Here is a 16,685-nt window from a genome sequence, read left to right on the forward strand (position 1 = left end):
GGATCTGTCAACAAGAAAAGCTAAAACCCACCCCACAGCACCTTGACTCGGGTTCAAATTTGTCAATTTGTGAGCTAAGATTGTTCTAAAAGCAGAAGAAAGATCTATAAAAGGAAGTGCCCATAAAAGTTAGAAAAATCTAACAGCCTGTTGCTGTGTTGATTTAAAAATCATTCACGTCTCTGGGGGACTTGTTTTTGCAGTTTCCACAAGACCGCTTAAAAATATGATAAATAATAATAATATAACAAAAAAAAAAAACACTTAAGGGTTGGTCTACACAATGCTGGACGAGGTGCCCAGAAATGTTGTCTGAGCCAAGACATCCTGATTCTTGAAGACAAGATCAGACCGCGGAGAAGAGGAAATCTCTTTTCACATCTGACTAATTTGATCTTTAATATCTTTACTGTCAAACCTCAGATAGTAGATATTGGAATTATCAGCTAGCTCCTTGTCGAAATTAAACCCTTTGAGTCTGATGTGTGAACCACAGACTTTCTGAAGGCCTGTCATGCCATTCTAGGCTGTTTTTAAAGTGTTACTCTTAACCTTTCAAGTTTGCCCCTATAAATAAGTTTAGCGTTATTTTTATTTCTCTTCTAGCAAGCTCTTTGGCCTCTCTTTCCCTTTCAGTATTACACTTTAAAAATTGCATTTCTCTATTAATAACTTCTTCAGGGACTTATTTATCTATGGCTTGAGGTTAGGGTAGACTTTCACTTAGAGGAACAAGGAGACATGCCTCTTCTCTAAAGTTTATAAAACTACATACGTCGGTTCCTTTAGGTCCATTTCGCCTGGGAGGGAATCTTGCTCTCCTTGTGGATGAGCGACCACAGACCGGTCAGTGCACTCTGCAGATGCCGGATGGCATCCTTTGACCACTGTTTTTGTTTGAACAGCTTATCTTTTCATGACAATGCTGAAGATGGGTTCCAGATGAACGGTGTTATGATCAGGGCCCAAAGATGATCTACATGCGTCTTTAAAGGATCCGTTGCAGAGATCAAGTGCTTCGTTGAAATGGGTTGAGCAGGTATATGTGTGTGTGGCTGTCATGCGACTAAATGTATAAAAGGTTTTTAGGGATTTATATATCTATACAAACACAATCATTTCATATATAGTTATATAAATGGCTCTGGATTCCTTTTTCATTTGTTTTGGCTCATTCCTTCCTCATGTTGAACTATGTACAGTATTTCTCACCCACAGAACACGCTAACTTCTGCGTGACCTACCGCTATGCAAATTCGTAAAAGCCCCGTTGACTTTGTGAACTTCACTCTGAGTTAGGATTTTGGAAATTAAACTCTTTCACACCAACTAAGAGGTTTAAATTTCCTCCGACTGAGCCTTGCTGTAATCCCGCGCATGCGGTGCTCCTGCGCACTCGTCCACTCACCTCTTCATACTTCCCTCTTGCTCTCTCTGCCTCCAGTCCAGGCGGCTCTTACGATACAGCAGGTTCATGTCGCTGTAGGATCTCTCCTCCTCGCAGCCTATCACAGCGCAGTGCAGCCGCTTGCCTCGCCTCTCTATGTCACGCAAGAAATGCTCGACTGCCACATCCTGGGCAGAGCCAGAGCTCATGGTACAGGACAAGGCTCAGGAGGAGCGGACGTATGCCAAAGGCAGCTCCCCTCTGGAAGATAAGAAAACAAGAGCAATGTTTAAGCATAGAAATCCTTAAAAGAACACCTTTAATAGCTTCCCAGGCTGACTGCAGCGGGCAAGAATACAGCTGTTGTGCGGAAACAACAAAATGAAAAGAAAGTGAAACTGCATAATTAGCAAAAACCTAAAGAGAGATAATAGTTCATTACAATGCGTATTGTGTTATATTACACTATGCCAGGCATCACAGCAGCGCCACAGTGATGCATGAATGATGAAAGTCGCTGTTTTGTTTACCCCCGTCCGCAAGTGTATTTATACTTTCAATATCCAGTTATGAATATTTGAGTAAGCATGGTAACTCAGCTGCAGAGCAGCTTTGGCTGCAGGCCCTGGGATGGCCTATCTAAGCTTTGCCTGCTAAGCGGACAGTAATGTGGTTTGTCATATGTAGCGCACGCACAGCTTCCCGTTCACGCTAGCCCTATGAGAAAACAGGCTTGTTGTGGGGCAGATATTTGAGAGTCCAACCGTGTATTCATGTCAGAGGATGTGAGTTTAGAGCACAGTTGGCGAAGAAAAGAACAGCTGTCAGCTGATGCAGCATGATGCCAGCGGTTTTTTTTCCCCGTCGGAAATAGAAACAGGGTTCGGATGGGTTTTGGTGGAGGACAATGAGACGTAATCACTGCCCCCTGAAGGTGTGCAGAAGTTTTGACAAACAAATCTGGAGAGGTCGCTGGATGTGGACGCTCATGGACGATGATGTTGAGCCTTTTCTCACACAAAAAAAAAAACAAAACTGACTAAAACTAAGAGATTACCGAACGTTTAACGCCTTCAATTTCTGAAATCACAACAGAGCCTCACAAAAAGACCTTTTCACACCTAGTCACATCATAACAACATCAAATTATACTTTAGGGACTTTATGTGAGTAGGCATATGCAGAAAGGTGCATAACTGAGAAGCTGATGGAAAATGTTACGTGGTTTTAAACATTTAATAAAATAAAAATTGTGCCACGCATTCCAGCCACCCTCAGTCAATACTTGGTAGAAACACCTTTCTGATGCAGTTAAAGCTGCAATCTTTACACCATTCTTTGCTAAATAGCTCAAGCTAATTCAGACTGGATGGAGTAACCAACATTTTCAAGTCTTATCACAGATTCTCAATTAAATTTCGGTCTGGAATCTCACTGGGCCATGAAAACGCTTCATCGAAGCCATTCTGTTGGGTGAATGTTTAGGGATGCTAAAAGATGAAGCAGTCTAAAATCTTTTGCAGCCTCTAAGAGATTTTCATCTGGGATTGTCTGGGTCTTGTTTTTAGCTCAATCCATCTCTCCATCAACTCTGACAAGCTGACCTTTCCCAGCCGAAGAAGAGCATTCCCAAAGCATAATGCTGCTCCAGCCATATGTAACTGCGGGGATTGTGTTTTCAGGGTGACGTCCAGTTTAAGTTTCCCATCATGCACGGCTTTTTGCATGTCAGTGTAGGCGGACAGCCATGTCTTGGTGGGTTCGCAGTCATGGCCTACTCTTTGCATTCCCAGATACTGAAATGAACATTGCTCTTCAAAGAGGACCTGTCACGCTTCCTTTTAAACATGTTAGGATGGGTTTATAGGCTATACAAAACATGTTTATTACATTTTTTTTTTTCATAAAACCATTCTCAGATAATGAGATTTCACCTCCTCGGTTTTGGCCATTTTGAGGTCCTTTCAGAATAAACTTTTTTAAGGGCTCTGTCACTTTTATCCAAATAAACTTTGCTGGCCCCACCCCCAACTCAATGTTTACACTAGCGCTTTCTTTAGCAATGTGGCTGGGACATTGCCATCCAAATTAAAATGAAGTTCTGCTCTCCGTGACGGGGAGAATGTGCACGAACATTGCAGCCAACCACAAAACATCTGTCTTTTGCAGCAGCCATTGTACACTACATACAGCGGTAAAACCAGCTGACCTAATTAACCGTTCTAATAACGAAGTGGGCAGAGCTCCGCGGAGGTTGCTAGGGGAGGAGCAGTGCCCGGTGATTGTGACATCATAATCGCCAGGTTTTTGAAACTTGAATGCACCATCAAAGAAGTACGGAGCCCTAGAGGGGTCATCGCAAAATGTTTTGCATGTTGAGAGAATGTGCGCTCGTTTTACTACATTGTGCTCTCGTTTAACTATATTGTGCTCTCGTTTTACTACATTGTGCTCTCGTTTAACTATAGTGTGAGCTCATTTTACTAAATTGAGCTCTCATTTAAGCATAGTAAAACGAGGGCACAATTTATTAAACGAGTGCACTATTTACTCAAACGAGAGCACAATTTAGTGAACATGGTTATAGAACATTGTGTGCGCGATCTACTTAAACGGGGCCACAATATGTAAAACGTGCACTCAATATTGTCTTGACACATGTAAACATGAGCACGTTATAGTATATTCGAGATCTCGATCTACCAAAACGCACCCACGAATAATTAAAAGGTGTGCTCGAATAAGTTTTGTTAATTCGAGGACTCAATTAAAAGAAAACGTGCTCACGTTTTATTAATTCGAGGGCTCAATTAAAGGAAACGTGCTCACATATTATCACGACCTGAAAAAAAATATCACTTAAAGCGAGCTCTCCCGGGCTCCGTAAATAAGCTTCAAGGCACTGATTTATCCAACCCAATGGATCGCGTTTAGGTGGGACTGACCTTAGGAACCTGGTGCGAGTACTAGCGGACCACAAAAACTGTCTTGCATGTCCTGATCTTAAAAAAAAAAAAATAACACATACTATGTTATTACCTCTGCAATAGACTGGCGACCTGTCCAGGGTGTACCCCGCCTCTCGTCCATTGACAGCTGGAGATAGACACCAGCACCCCTCACCACCCCACAAGGGATAGACCTGCACCCACTGCTTATTGCTTATTGTGTGTGTCCTAGGAGTATGTCCTGAAAAATGTCACCAGAGTAGAACTTGATTCTTAAGATGCTGAAAGCCTTAGAAATAATTTTATAACCCTGCTTTTAAACTTTTGCACAAACGTTTTTGATCCACTTTATTCACAGACCTCATGTAATAGTGATTTAAATGGCTTGTACTTTTATAGCGCTTTAACTAGTGCAACGACCCCAAAGCGCTTTACACTACAGTCAGTCGTTCAGCCATACATTCACACCCTGACGGTGGGGAGCCAGCAGGCAATGCATGTAAAGTGTCTTTTACCCAATGACTGAGCAGAGAATCGAACTTGCAACCTGTCAATTATAGGACGACCTCCCTAACTCTTGCTCGACCATTGCCCCATGTAAACTATATTTACTGCCTAGGTGACTTCTGAACTCAATTTTACTAAACTGCCTACTGAATCCCACTTTTTAGATATTTTGTAAAAATGTAAAAAAAAAAAAAAAATCAATATAATGTATTACTTTGAATTGGCCTGTTATATAATCATAAAGTGGTTGAATTATAACTTCACGCTCCTTTGAGGATGGATTTAAACAACTTTAAGAGACTATAAAAGCTAGAGGACCTTCGTTCCAGCGGTGCAGTTGATTCCCTGATTCTGTAGCTCATCAGGACCGTTTAAGTTATATTAACCACCAGCTGCATGCCATCTTGAAAACTCATTAACTGTCAACCATGTTTTACCGTAAAGACCGAAGCTGAACAGTGGAAGCAGCAGGCATTGTCAACTGGGCCAGGCGGCATGCTGATCTGTGTGGCTCTGTGTGATTCTTTTGTCATGGCCCCAGTGTGTCATCCAGTGTGTCAGCATTGCTTCTGCTATTCCTGTATCCCACAGCCCTGACCACAACCTCAACCACTGCTGCTGCCACGCTTGCTGACTCGATGTTAATTAGGTTAGGAAGCAGCGACTGGAGGTTGGGCTTTCGCTAAGTGTGGCTTTGATTTTGGTTTCTGGGATCTGGCAGCTGAGCAGGCAGCCCTACAATTGTTGCATTATACACCGCCGTGGGTTGGTGTACAGTTAACCCGTCTGACAGAACATAGAGAACACCATGCTTCATCTTTAGACAGTTTTCCTTAACAAAAGTAACTTTTTCCTAAAAGCTCCTCAATGCACAAGCTGCACTCAGTCTCTTCGTGAAGCAGCGAAACTCAGAGCGTTTAGCAAGTCCCTTCAGGGTCATCTGCAGGGTCAGGAGTCGCTTGAATTCCTCGTTAGGACCAGAAGGCAGATGGAGCCATGATTCACACAATTCAATCTGCATGCAACGCTGCAGACTACTCATTCATGAACATAAGCAAATACATGCACACACCTAATACACCCCCTCACATGCGAAACACACGTGGTGTGAAGCAACAACAGCAGATGCACTGCATCTGATTTAAACGTTGGTTGATTTTAACAGAGAACACAAAGGAAAAACAAATCCAAAGTGCCTTGCAAAAGTATTTATATACCTTCAAATTGTCACATTTTATCACATCCCTAAAGAAATAAACATGATTTAAGAGGACGTCATGTGACACGCCAACGTAGAAAAAATATATGATGTGCTCAGTTTTTTAAAAATGCAAAATCTGAAAAGTGTGGCATGCATTTGCATTCAGGGCGCCCAAGTCAACACTCTGTAGGACTACAAAATATGGCTAGCGTTTTTTTTTTTAGGTGAGTGCTTTCCAGATTTGCACTTCTAGAGACATTTTTCTTTAGTTTTCTGGCACATGTAAGTTGAAACGTTAAATCTTGGTTTTAGTTGACCAGATCATGTTCTTTCACATGTTTCCTGAGACCCTACTTGGCTTATGGCAGTTTGCAAATGTTACTCCTTACAACTGTCCTTTAATAGTTACCATTTGCATTTGGGGAGAGAACAACTATTATTCGTTCTGCCAACAGATTCTCCAACCGCTGCTTTCAATCTCTGCAGGTCCTCCAGAATTACCCTCAGCCTATTTCCTGCTTCTCTGATTAATCCTGGAGTTTAGGTGAACGGCCACGTACAGCCTGACAATTTCTCTGGGACATGGTACAAATGTAGGAATATTGTTATACAACCCTAACCCTTCTTTAAACTTCTTCTCAACTTTATTCCAGACATTCCTTTTTGCTCACTAATGTTCTCCAACAACTGTCTGAGAGCATTACAGCACAGGTATGTATGCTAATTACAGATTACACTCAGATCTCTGAAGGCAATTGGTGGAAATGGTTTTGATTTAGGGGTATCAGAGTAAAGGGGCATACAAATCAAATTGTATTTGTGCAAAAATGTATAAAGGTGTGTATCATTTTGCTTCCATTTCACAATTAACCTCAACTTTGTGTTGGTTTATCAGATGAAATCCCCATAAAATCTGTCGAAGTTTGCGTTTCTAACTGGATAAGATGTGGAGAAATTCAATTATTTTGAAAGGTACTGTGTCATACAAAATAATGGAGGGTCATGACATGTACTGAGAGAGGATTAAGTAGGCAGATGTATAGTTCAAGTATTTATGATATTAGCTTTAATCTTTCACTATAAATGAACTTCCCACTTTGCAAAGGTTTTACGGTGTGGACCTCTGCCCTCTAGCCGTCAACGCAGCTGTTGGTCCAGTGGTGCTGCAGCACCATGCTGCGAGCGGCACAGTAACACCGCCGTGCAGATGGACACACCATAGCATCATCGTGACCTCAAACAGGCCACACCATAAAAAAAAAATAAACACTTAATTCCAATGAGATTCAATGTTTACGTATTTATGCAAATTGGAGTTTATACGCCAACTCTAAAAATACCAGAACATTTTAATCCTGTTCTGTTCTGTTCCAGTCTTTTCCTATTCAAATGACAGTGTTAGAGGGCTATTATACAGCACAGAACATATTGTACCAGGTTCAACATGTTCATTTATCAGCACAACTGCTTCTCCATGAGTTGGTTAGGGGTGCATATATCAATGCTTAAACTGATAATTACAGCTATTTATTTTTGCAAATCAATAAATCATAAAGATATAGCAGGCTTGAAAAAAAAAAAACAATATGACAGAGCTTGTTTTGCTCTGCTCAAATATCGCAGCCATTTCTGTCCAGCATCTTAATCTGTCAGTCAAATCTGCTGTCATTTGCCACAAGGTAAAAATAAAAAAATAAAAAAGAAGAACGGAGGAAAACGTGGGGATGGAGCAAAGCATTCAGCTGAATGAACAGCGTGGAACGCACAGCCAGAGAGCAGGGGATACTGATGCAGCACGAAAGCGATGGGAGGGGCGCGTAGTGAAAAATGGGGAAAGCCGACAAATAGAGAGTAGACTGAGATTAATATACTCAGGTGAAAACCATATCATATCCAGTGGGGTGGGGTATTTGGGTGGGAGACTAATAAAACAGAGGGAGCTATGAGGAAGCGAAAATAAAGAAAGACTGAATGGCAGTCAGACTAAGAATAGGGGGTAGGGAGGTGAAATCAAGCCGTTCACACTGCGTGTGCTGTGTGTGGTCTCCTAGCAACACTCGCATTTCTTCCTCCACCGTTGAATATGTACGAAGCAGGACGTCAGCCTCGTCGTACGAGATGATCCCCGGGTTAAACTTTGCAGTGGCTTCACTTGTACCCGATCCTCTGGCATCAATGTCCCACGTGCTTCTGAAGCGATGATAGCTTCTGTATTCACCAGCCATATAGATGCAAACGGCGATGATGCACGGACCTTCACTCTACATATAAACGTTGGAATATCTCAGTAATAATTCAAATGCTTCTCAGTGCCTTGATCCATTTATGTACAGTATTCAAAAGTCAACAAAATCCACGACCTCAGCTTTATGTTTATAAAAGCATGAAACATGTCAATTATTCAGCAGGTGTTGGTGTGCAAGTTACTTTTAATTGGCCAGATCGAAAGTCCTGATTGTGAGATGCATGCTAAATGTGGGTCTAAACGTGAAGAAATTAAGCACTTTTCTGGAACCCCAGGTCCTGTCACATCAATAAATATGTGTTTTGTCTGTGATGTCCTCCTCTTTTGTTTATGTGCATGTGTAGTGGCATAAAGAATGTAAAATGCATAGTCTGTTACTGCATAACATAAAGACAGAGTGAGTTACTTTCCTCCATGGTATCGTCAATCTTTTTCCACACCTAATAGTCATGATTTTTGGCAAAAAAATAAATGTTCAAAATATACCAAATGAGTGCCCCGGATCTTCTCCAGTGCAGACAGAGAGGCTGCATAACATACACAAAGTTACATAACATTGTTACATGATCAGTGCTACTACACTGGAGAAGTACTACTGTTGTACAGTAGATTTAGCAGCATCAACACATATGTTTGATTGATACGACTTAAATCCGAAATAGCCTGGCTAAGCTGGAGATTAAATTGCAAAAGCTGCAGTAACAGATGCACAGAAAGGCAAGTGTCATTTACTTAAAGTAGCATATCATTTTTCACCATTAAAAGTAAAGCAAATACACGGTGGAGTGATGAAAGTACAAGAACTGGAAACATGTCAAAATAAACCCTTTTTTCTCATTTACATTTATAAATACTTAAAAATCAACCTAAACATTTGCAGTTGATGGTCATGCCAAAACTGATTGTTTACTTTACTGTTTGCTGCTTATGTCATATAATGTAAATATATATTAGTTCCTATGGGTTGTAAACATAAAATATCTATATCAGCCTCAGCTTACTGAGCAAAAACATAAAAGGAGAAAACTAATATTACCTAAAATTATTTTTTTTAAATTGTTGGTTGTGTGGCAGTTCCAAAATATATACCTATTAGCCTGAGTGTAGCAAAACCTTGTGACACGAAATCTCCCAATGTTAAAACGCCAAATGATCTCTCATCAAAACAGTCTGTCTCACAAAGCGTTTTTCCATTAAAGTCAGAAAGTGGTTGTCTGGTGGAATAAGTCTAAGCTGTTATTAATGGTCCTGGATATCAAGGTGTATTTTAATGCTCAACATGCTGCATTTAAAACCCCTTTTCTATTGCCACGAAGCCTGGGGCTTTTAATATATATATATATATATACATACATGATACTGGACTTAAAAAGTGTCCTCGTCATTCTCGCCATGGCTGATGAAAATTATACAACAAAGCGCTAAAGTTTGCCGAATGAAGGAAATAAGCTGTGCTTTTTTTTTATTTTATTTTTTATTTAAACCAACACAACGAGAATAGAGTGGAGCTAGCCGGTGAGAAATAGGGTTGGGCGGTGAAAAAGAGCTGAGTAGATGTAACGCCATCAGTTGTGCGTTGTCCATCCTGTATCTCCAGAGTCCGGATGAGTGGCAGCATGAGTGGCAGGATATGGATACAACTTCTCTGCCTTTGTCTGTTTGACCCCTGTCTTCTTGCCGCCACCTGCTGGACCGGAGTGTTAGTGCAGTTTTTCCTCACGTGCCAAACCTCATTGGGGCTGTTTTACATAAATGGCCCTGGCAAATGGAAACACGGCTAACCTAAAAGCCCCAGACTTTGGTTTACCCCATGAAACCAAAGTCTGGGGCTTTAAATCCTGGAGCTAGTTGTGGAAAATGAGCTAGTGTTTAACCTTTCCATCACTGCATAGAGGAAATGTTCAGATACACTTCTTTTTCCCTCAGCTGTGATAAAGATGGAAGGGGGCACAGACCACGATGTTCGCATTTTGGACATGCCACCCAAAGAGGAAGAAGAAAGGGAAAAGTCCACATCTGCTGCAGGTGGAGGGGAGCTCCAAAGGAGGGAGGACCTGAAAACGGCGGACAGAGAGCGCAAGCCCTCAGGGGAGAAAGACAAAACCGAGAAGGTGCGTAAAGTTTCCTGTGAGCAAACAACGGTGACTACAAAGAGCTGCGGTAACGACAGTGAACCGTGCTGCAGGAGAAGAGCGACTCTGCCGGCGTAGACCAGGAGGCCACGGCAGATGGAGACGATACGAAGGAGGAGGCAGAGAAAGAAGCTGTCAGAGAAGAGATGCCTGAGCCTAAGAAGGTTGTTGTTACTTCAGATGCTTAAAACACTTAGACACAACGAAACGAACCAGACGTCCCTAATTATTCCTTGTAATTCTCAGGCGAGAAGAAAGCAGAAACGTAGAAGGGACAGCGATGCAAGTTTGCTCTAAAAACATTTTTTTTTTTGCTGTTGTTTTTGATACTCGCAGCATTTTTTAAATTATTTTCTTGTCTATTTTCTGTGATTGTAACATTTTTGCAGCATGTTTCTGTGTTCACGTACTTCATTTTACTAGTAAAGTGAGGACTTTGATGTGAAGCGCGGACCAATTTTGACCCTCGTTTTTATTCTGGGCCAAGGGTTAGGTTTAGCACTATGATCTCAATTAGGTTTAGGTTTGGGTTAGGGTCAGGGTTAGGCCACAGAAAGACCTGAAAATTATTTGAAGGCTATGGAAGACAAGGCATGATCCTCACTGTGTACATTACACAAGGATGTGTGTGTGTGTGTGTGTGTGTGTTTGTGTTTTGGAGTTTGCATCTTTCTATAGTGTGTGATTGCATCAATTTTCTTTTACAGCGTTTCTGTGTTCCCCTTGGTTCTTCTGTTTGTGTATTTGGAGTTTTACGTTACTCATGTGTCAGCTGCGTGTTCAGCCGTTTGCTGCGTAATTGCACCTGTCGGCCACCGTCAACATGTACTATTCTTGAGTTGTGTTCAGGGGCCAAACAAAATCAGTCCAGACCACACTCTGGACACCCGTGGTCTAAATTATAAAAGCCTAATGTGTGTATTTCTCTGTTAGTGACTCTGTTCTTCTCTGTCACTAACATTGATAGAAGAGTCAAATGGTGATGTTGAGTGCTAACAATGAATGTTTTAAATGCTTCCTAATTGTGGTTTAAGTCTTCTTCTTCAGGAAGTTTTTTTTATAGTTTCTAGAGTAGCATCAATGTAGCTTCCTATTGTTAGGACTGATTAATTTAAAATGGTAACTTAATAGTTACTGGTTCAGAAGCTGCACCCAACTTCAATGCGAAAAGATATTTTGCGATTCTTAGCATAACAATTATGTTTGTTAGATAAGGCGTACAAGCTTTTATAAGTCTCTATGCCTTGTAACGGCCACGCCCTTCGTGAGTGCTGGTTTGGACGTTAGTTTTCAGCGGGTGTGCCGGGGGCTGTCGGGGCATACTGGGGTCACCTGGGGTCACCTGGGGTCACCTGGGGTCACCTGGGGTCAGTGTTTCCACTATGAAAACACAATCAGCTCAATCGTTCATGGGTTCAAGAAGGGCATCTTCAAATCGCGCTGCACCACAGAACCCTGGCTCTGAACGTTTGTTTCCACGTGTGACATTTCTCTCACCACAGTTCGCTTCATGCCAGCATTCACAGAAAAAAACGGACCGTAAGGTACACCAGATTATAAGGCGCACTGTGAAGTACCACGTCTATGCGCGTCTTTGTTCACTTATAAACCGTCTCGCGTTATAAGGCATACTAGGCGTACAAGGTGTCTTCCCAATATCACTCCGCCCCTCTCCTGAGAGAGAGAGCTATCCCTCTCTGTTGGCAGGACAGAGTAGTTGCACTACACTGCCCTGTTTCTAACATAAAGCCAAAAAAAGCTTTACTTTTATATTTAATTAATTTACTAGGTTTATTGTTGCTAGCGTGTGCATGCATGCATTTGCATGAATGCACTTCTAGTTTAGACATTACAGTCAGGCAGTCTTGTAGACAGCTTAGGGGTCCTGTTATCTGGCCAATCAGGTAGTGACGCAGTGTACCGTAAAGCTCCAAATATCCATTGAGAGGAGCGGCTTCGTTGCTAACCAAAGTCGTACTTACACATTTTAACAGATTTTTGAGCGCATCGTACCACATAAAATCGGTCAGTAAGCACAACGGTAATCATATATAAGGCGCACCGTAAATGTTTGAGGAAATTTAAGCATTTTTAAGTGCGCCTCATAGTCCGAAAAATACAGTATTAGTGCAACGACTTGGTGTGCTGACTGCCTTCATTTGTTATGGTTTCCAGCTAGTCCTAACAGCCTTGTTCCAAAAACTGAGCGGGTTTCCTACATTTTGTGCAGCTGTATGTCTTGCTGTTTTGACTTAATGTTACTAATATTTGGCTTGCGTCCAGTAGCTGTGAAGAAAGATGAGAAGATTCTCATCAAAGGCGATGTATTTAATGCCAATCAAACTGTGCAGTTTTGTTCTGCCCAAGGGGCGAATTTGAGAAAAGCACATAATCCCGCCGCTACTGAAAGATTGAAGCAAATCATTCACCAATGAGTACGATAGTTGTTTTTTTGCTAAAATATTATGAATACTCTGGCAGGCACGAGAAGTCAGGTTAGTTATCATGTAATCAAACTCATGGTCTCACAAACTACCCTGCCTCCTTCTACTTGCTGAGGAGGCTTTCTGTGGCGTACAGGGCTAAAAAGTATTCACTGTGCAAAGCTTGCTATTCGGATAAGTTGGCATTGGTCCATGAAAGAAAATGATTGAATATTAATTTAAAAACCCAATATTTTACCATATTAAAAAAAACTGAACATATTTGGAGATAATCTTTACAAATGAAAAATGTTGATCTTAACATTTGGTCAGTGAGGGGTATTTTATGCCCTATCACTTGAGATCAGTTTTACTGAAACTGATCTAGTTTTTGTGCTCGTTTGTCCACTAAAAAAACATCTGACACACATTTATATGCAGCCCATCAATCTTCCATCAGTGATTTAGCCATTTGGATATATGAATACTTTTCCAAGCACGATAGCCATACTCAAAGGCATTGGATGGATATATAATTTAGGCATTACAGGCAGGGAAAACAATCTGTGATTAAAAAGATATTAAGAGTATTATCACCAAATGAATTAGGTTGTTGATTGTGTGGGAAAATCTCCAAACTGAATCTTCTTGTATGCTGAATGATCCTGAATCTTGTAATATATAGTAAAAAAGAATGTGGGTGTTGAGATGCAAACAAGACTGAGAAAGTTTACATCTTTTTGTCTAAGACATATAACAGTAAAAAAAAAAAAGAAGCCATCTGCGTGTTGTTTAACCACATATGAAAGAACAAGAATACATTCACTCAAATATACATGCGTTTGGATTCCCCTCCCTCGGTGTTGTACAAATTGAGTGGTCTTTAAATCTTTCATGGACTGCTACCAAAAATATCCTCCAAAAAAAAGCTTTCTCTGATCGCGCATGGCCCCGTGTAACCGGGACAAAGACTTGAAAACCCCTCTGAAACGCTCAGTACGCCCATTTTACTCCCACCGTGTGTGTGCATAAGTCAACACCTTTACCAAGTGTGGATCATCAGTGGTGCATAACATGAAGACCTGCAAGAAGCCACTATATGTGGTTACCATAAAAGTAAAACTATGAGGAAAATGTAATGAGCTCTTGGAATGAAAGTAATGGATTTGTAATCTGTGCATTTGGTCAAAAGAGACAGGGGTTTCAGTGACCTCCCTGTCTCCGTTCCCCACCTCGGCTTGCCCTGACCTTCATTCCCTTCTGCTGGAAGCTGCATTAACCAAGGTGACCTACTGCACTTAGCATACATGAGCACATAGGGGCTTAAGGATGCTCAACCTCTTTTTTTATTCGGTCGTTCATCACACGGCAGAGAGAGGAGGAAGACTCGTGAATGACATGCAAGTGGCTAAAAAAAAAAAAAGGGATAAACCCAGAACAGAAAAAAAAAGAAAGCCATGTGTTGGACGTTCTGTATGTGTGCAGCATCCGCTCTGTCACTATACGGCGGTAAGTATGTAAAATTGCCAGGAGTCCTTCTTAGAGAGAGAGAGAGAGCGAAAAGATAACAGACATGTCATGTGATACAGAAAGACACGGTTCATCTTTTTGATTGTTGTTGTTTTTCTCTTTTTTTTTTTTTTTTGTTCGTCTGGCAGCTGAAACCCAGACACAGCGACATATATGGCACTGCAGGGAAAAGAGCGAGGGCTGAAAAACTCCTTAATGCTCACGTTTGTGCATGAGGGGAGAATCTCCTCTCTGCAGCTGCACACGCTTCACTGAGCCAGCATCCTTCTCCTGACCAAGATCGGATTTTTTTTTTTTTTTTTTTTTTTTTTAGAAATGAACTACCCTTCACTGCTTCCTGTCTTCCTTTGTTGCTTTAAGTTTTACTTTAAACATTTGCACATACCTTTCCAGTGCCATGAGAATGTTGCTGCTCCTGTTTTCGCTTTTGTGTTACACGTTTTTTGTGTTACACATTAGCCATCTAGCAAATTTTGATGTGGATCGAAGATGAACTGATTCAAATTAAAATGCACTATTCAAACGATGATTTCAGTCATGAAGGAAATAAAAATAAAAAACTATTCAAATGTACTTAGAACAATGTGACAAAGTAATTGCCTCATAAACCAAATATCTGGTTGTGCCACACTTGACGACAACAGCAACCATGAAGTGTGGGATAACTAGCAATGAGTCTTTTACATCGATGTGGAAGAATTGTTGCAGAATGGTTGCAGAATTATTATACTTTAGCCGCATTAGAAGCTTTTAGAACATTAACAGCCTATTTAAGGTCGTCACAGAAATTTCAAATCAGTGTTAAGACTTTGTGACGAGGCGGACTTGCTGGTGTGCTTGTTGTCTTGCCGTATAACACAGGTGCGTTTCAGGTTAAGCTGACTAACTGATGGACAGATGTTGTCCTTTAGAAATTTTCTGATAGAGAGCAGAATTCGTGTTTCCACCGTTTACGGCGATTCGACCAGTATCTGAAGCAGCAAAGCAGACCGACACCATCAAACTGGCACCTCTGTGTTTGTCTGTACACACAATGAAATTCTGACAGAATTTCCAAAAAAAAAATAAAAATTTGTTAGTTTTATGCCACCTGCCAAAAAGTTCTCAAAATACTTTATACAAAGGTCTTGCAGATCATTGAGATGTTTTTTTTTGTTTGTTTTTTTTGGAAATTTTTTGGAAAATGTGCTGACCTTAACTGAGGCAAATGAGGCTTGCAGCACCTTAGAGGTTCTTGGTTCTTACTGACCTCCTCTCGGAGCGCTCTTAGAATAATGTTGGTAGGTCAGCCACTCCTGGTCAGCTTCACCACTGTTCCACTTTTCTGCATTTGTGAATTGTGGTTCTCACCGTGGTTCATTGGAGTCGCAAAGCCATAGAACTGCTTAGCAACCTTTTACTGAATGGTAGATGTCAATCATTTTGTTCCCCATTTATTCTTAAACATCATTAGATTTGGACATGATGTGTTGTTTTCTTTAGATCTTTTGGCCTACTTGTGTTGTGCAATAGGTTCTGTTGAGTAATTTCATGATTCCAACGGGTCAGATCTCCCAGGGTGTGGTTAGTGAAAGTGAATTCAACTTTCCAAATAACAGCTGGTGCATAATTTCACAAGGACCTGGCTGGCTTGGCTTTATAATTGCTTTTATTATTTAAAAACTGCATTCTATGTTTACTCGGGTTATCGTTGCCTGATATTGATGTAATTTGATGAACTGTAACATTTACATGTGACAAAAAAATGCAAAATCAGGAGAAATCTGTGAGACAGCAAAACACTTTCGTTACAGCAACGTAAGACTTCAGTCCATAGATACAACTGAATGTAAACCTGCATGATATTGATGATTTTATGCATCTATAAGAAGTCCAAAGCACAACATCCTGCAGCACCAGGCTGTCTCCGCCACAACATGACAAACCTCATAAACTATTCAGCAACAATTAGGCAAAGTCCAATAGCCCACAGCGAAACAGGAATCAGACGAACACCACAGCGCGCTTAACATCTGATTTGCCTCACAGCTGTTCTTTGTAGGCTTGACTCACAGCTTCCCAGAGATGGCACAAGCAAAACAAAGCAAACTTTAACGTGTCTTAGACAGCTTTATAAGGAGGGGAATCATTAGTTGTCTGTGAAAGGATAAAATAAAGTAAAATAAAAACTCAAAAGGCCCATGTTTGCTGACCTAAACAGAAATTGGATTGCATTACAAAAACATGATGTTTTTAGTTCTGCCGAATGATTGACCTTAGTGGATGTTTGTCAACCTTACATTTAATAAAATAACTCGCTAGATTAAGGTTTT

At 41.0% G+C, this 16,685-nt stretch overlaps 2 protein-coding genes across 3 annotated transcripts in view; one reads left to right on the plus strand and one right to left on the minus strand.

Moving 5' to 3' along the window:
• The window catches only part of LOC105929374 (neuronal tyrosine-phosphorylated phosphoinositide-3-kinase adapter 1), a 46,509-nt gene that overhangs the window by 17,091 nt on the left and 12,733 nt on the right, over positions 1-16,685 (minus strand). For both annotated transcript variants that reach the window (XM_036143235.1, XM_036143234.1), the window contains exon 2: positions 1,409-1,648. In XM_036143235.1, coding sequence (XP_035999128.1) covers positions 1,409-1,596 — 188 coding nt within the window. In that variant the 5' untranslated portion in view covers positions 1,597-1,648. The remainder of the gene's footprint in view (positions 1-1,408; positions 1,649-16,685) is intronic.
• On the plus strand, positions 10,211-10,717 carry LOC105929343 (serrate RNA effector molecule homolog). The gene is made up of 3 exons (XM_012867072.3): positions 10,211-10,399; positions 10,474-10,584; positions 10,667-10,717. The coding sequence occupies exons 1-3, from the start codon at positions 10,226-10,228 to the stop codon at positions 10,715-10,717; spliced, it is 336 nt and encodes a 111-aa protein (XP_012722526.2). The 5' UTR covers positions 10,211-10,225.

Source organism: Fundulus heteroclitus, chromosome 11 (genome assembly GCF_011125445.2).
Source record: "Fundulus heteroclitus isolate FHET01 chromosome 11, MU-UCD_Fhet_4.1, whole genome shotgun sequence".
Lineage (NCBI taxonomy): Eukaryota > Metazoa > Chordata > Actinopteri > Cyprinodontiformes > Fundulidae > Fundulus > Fundulus heteroclitus.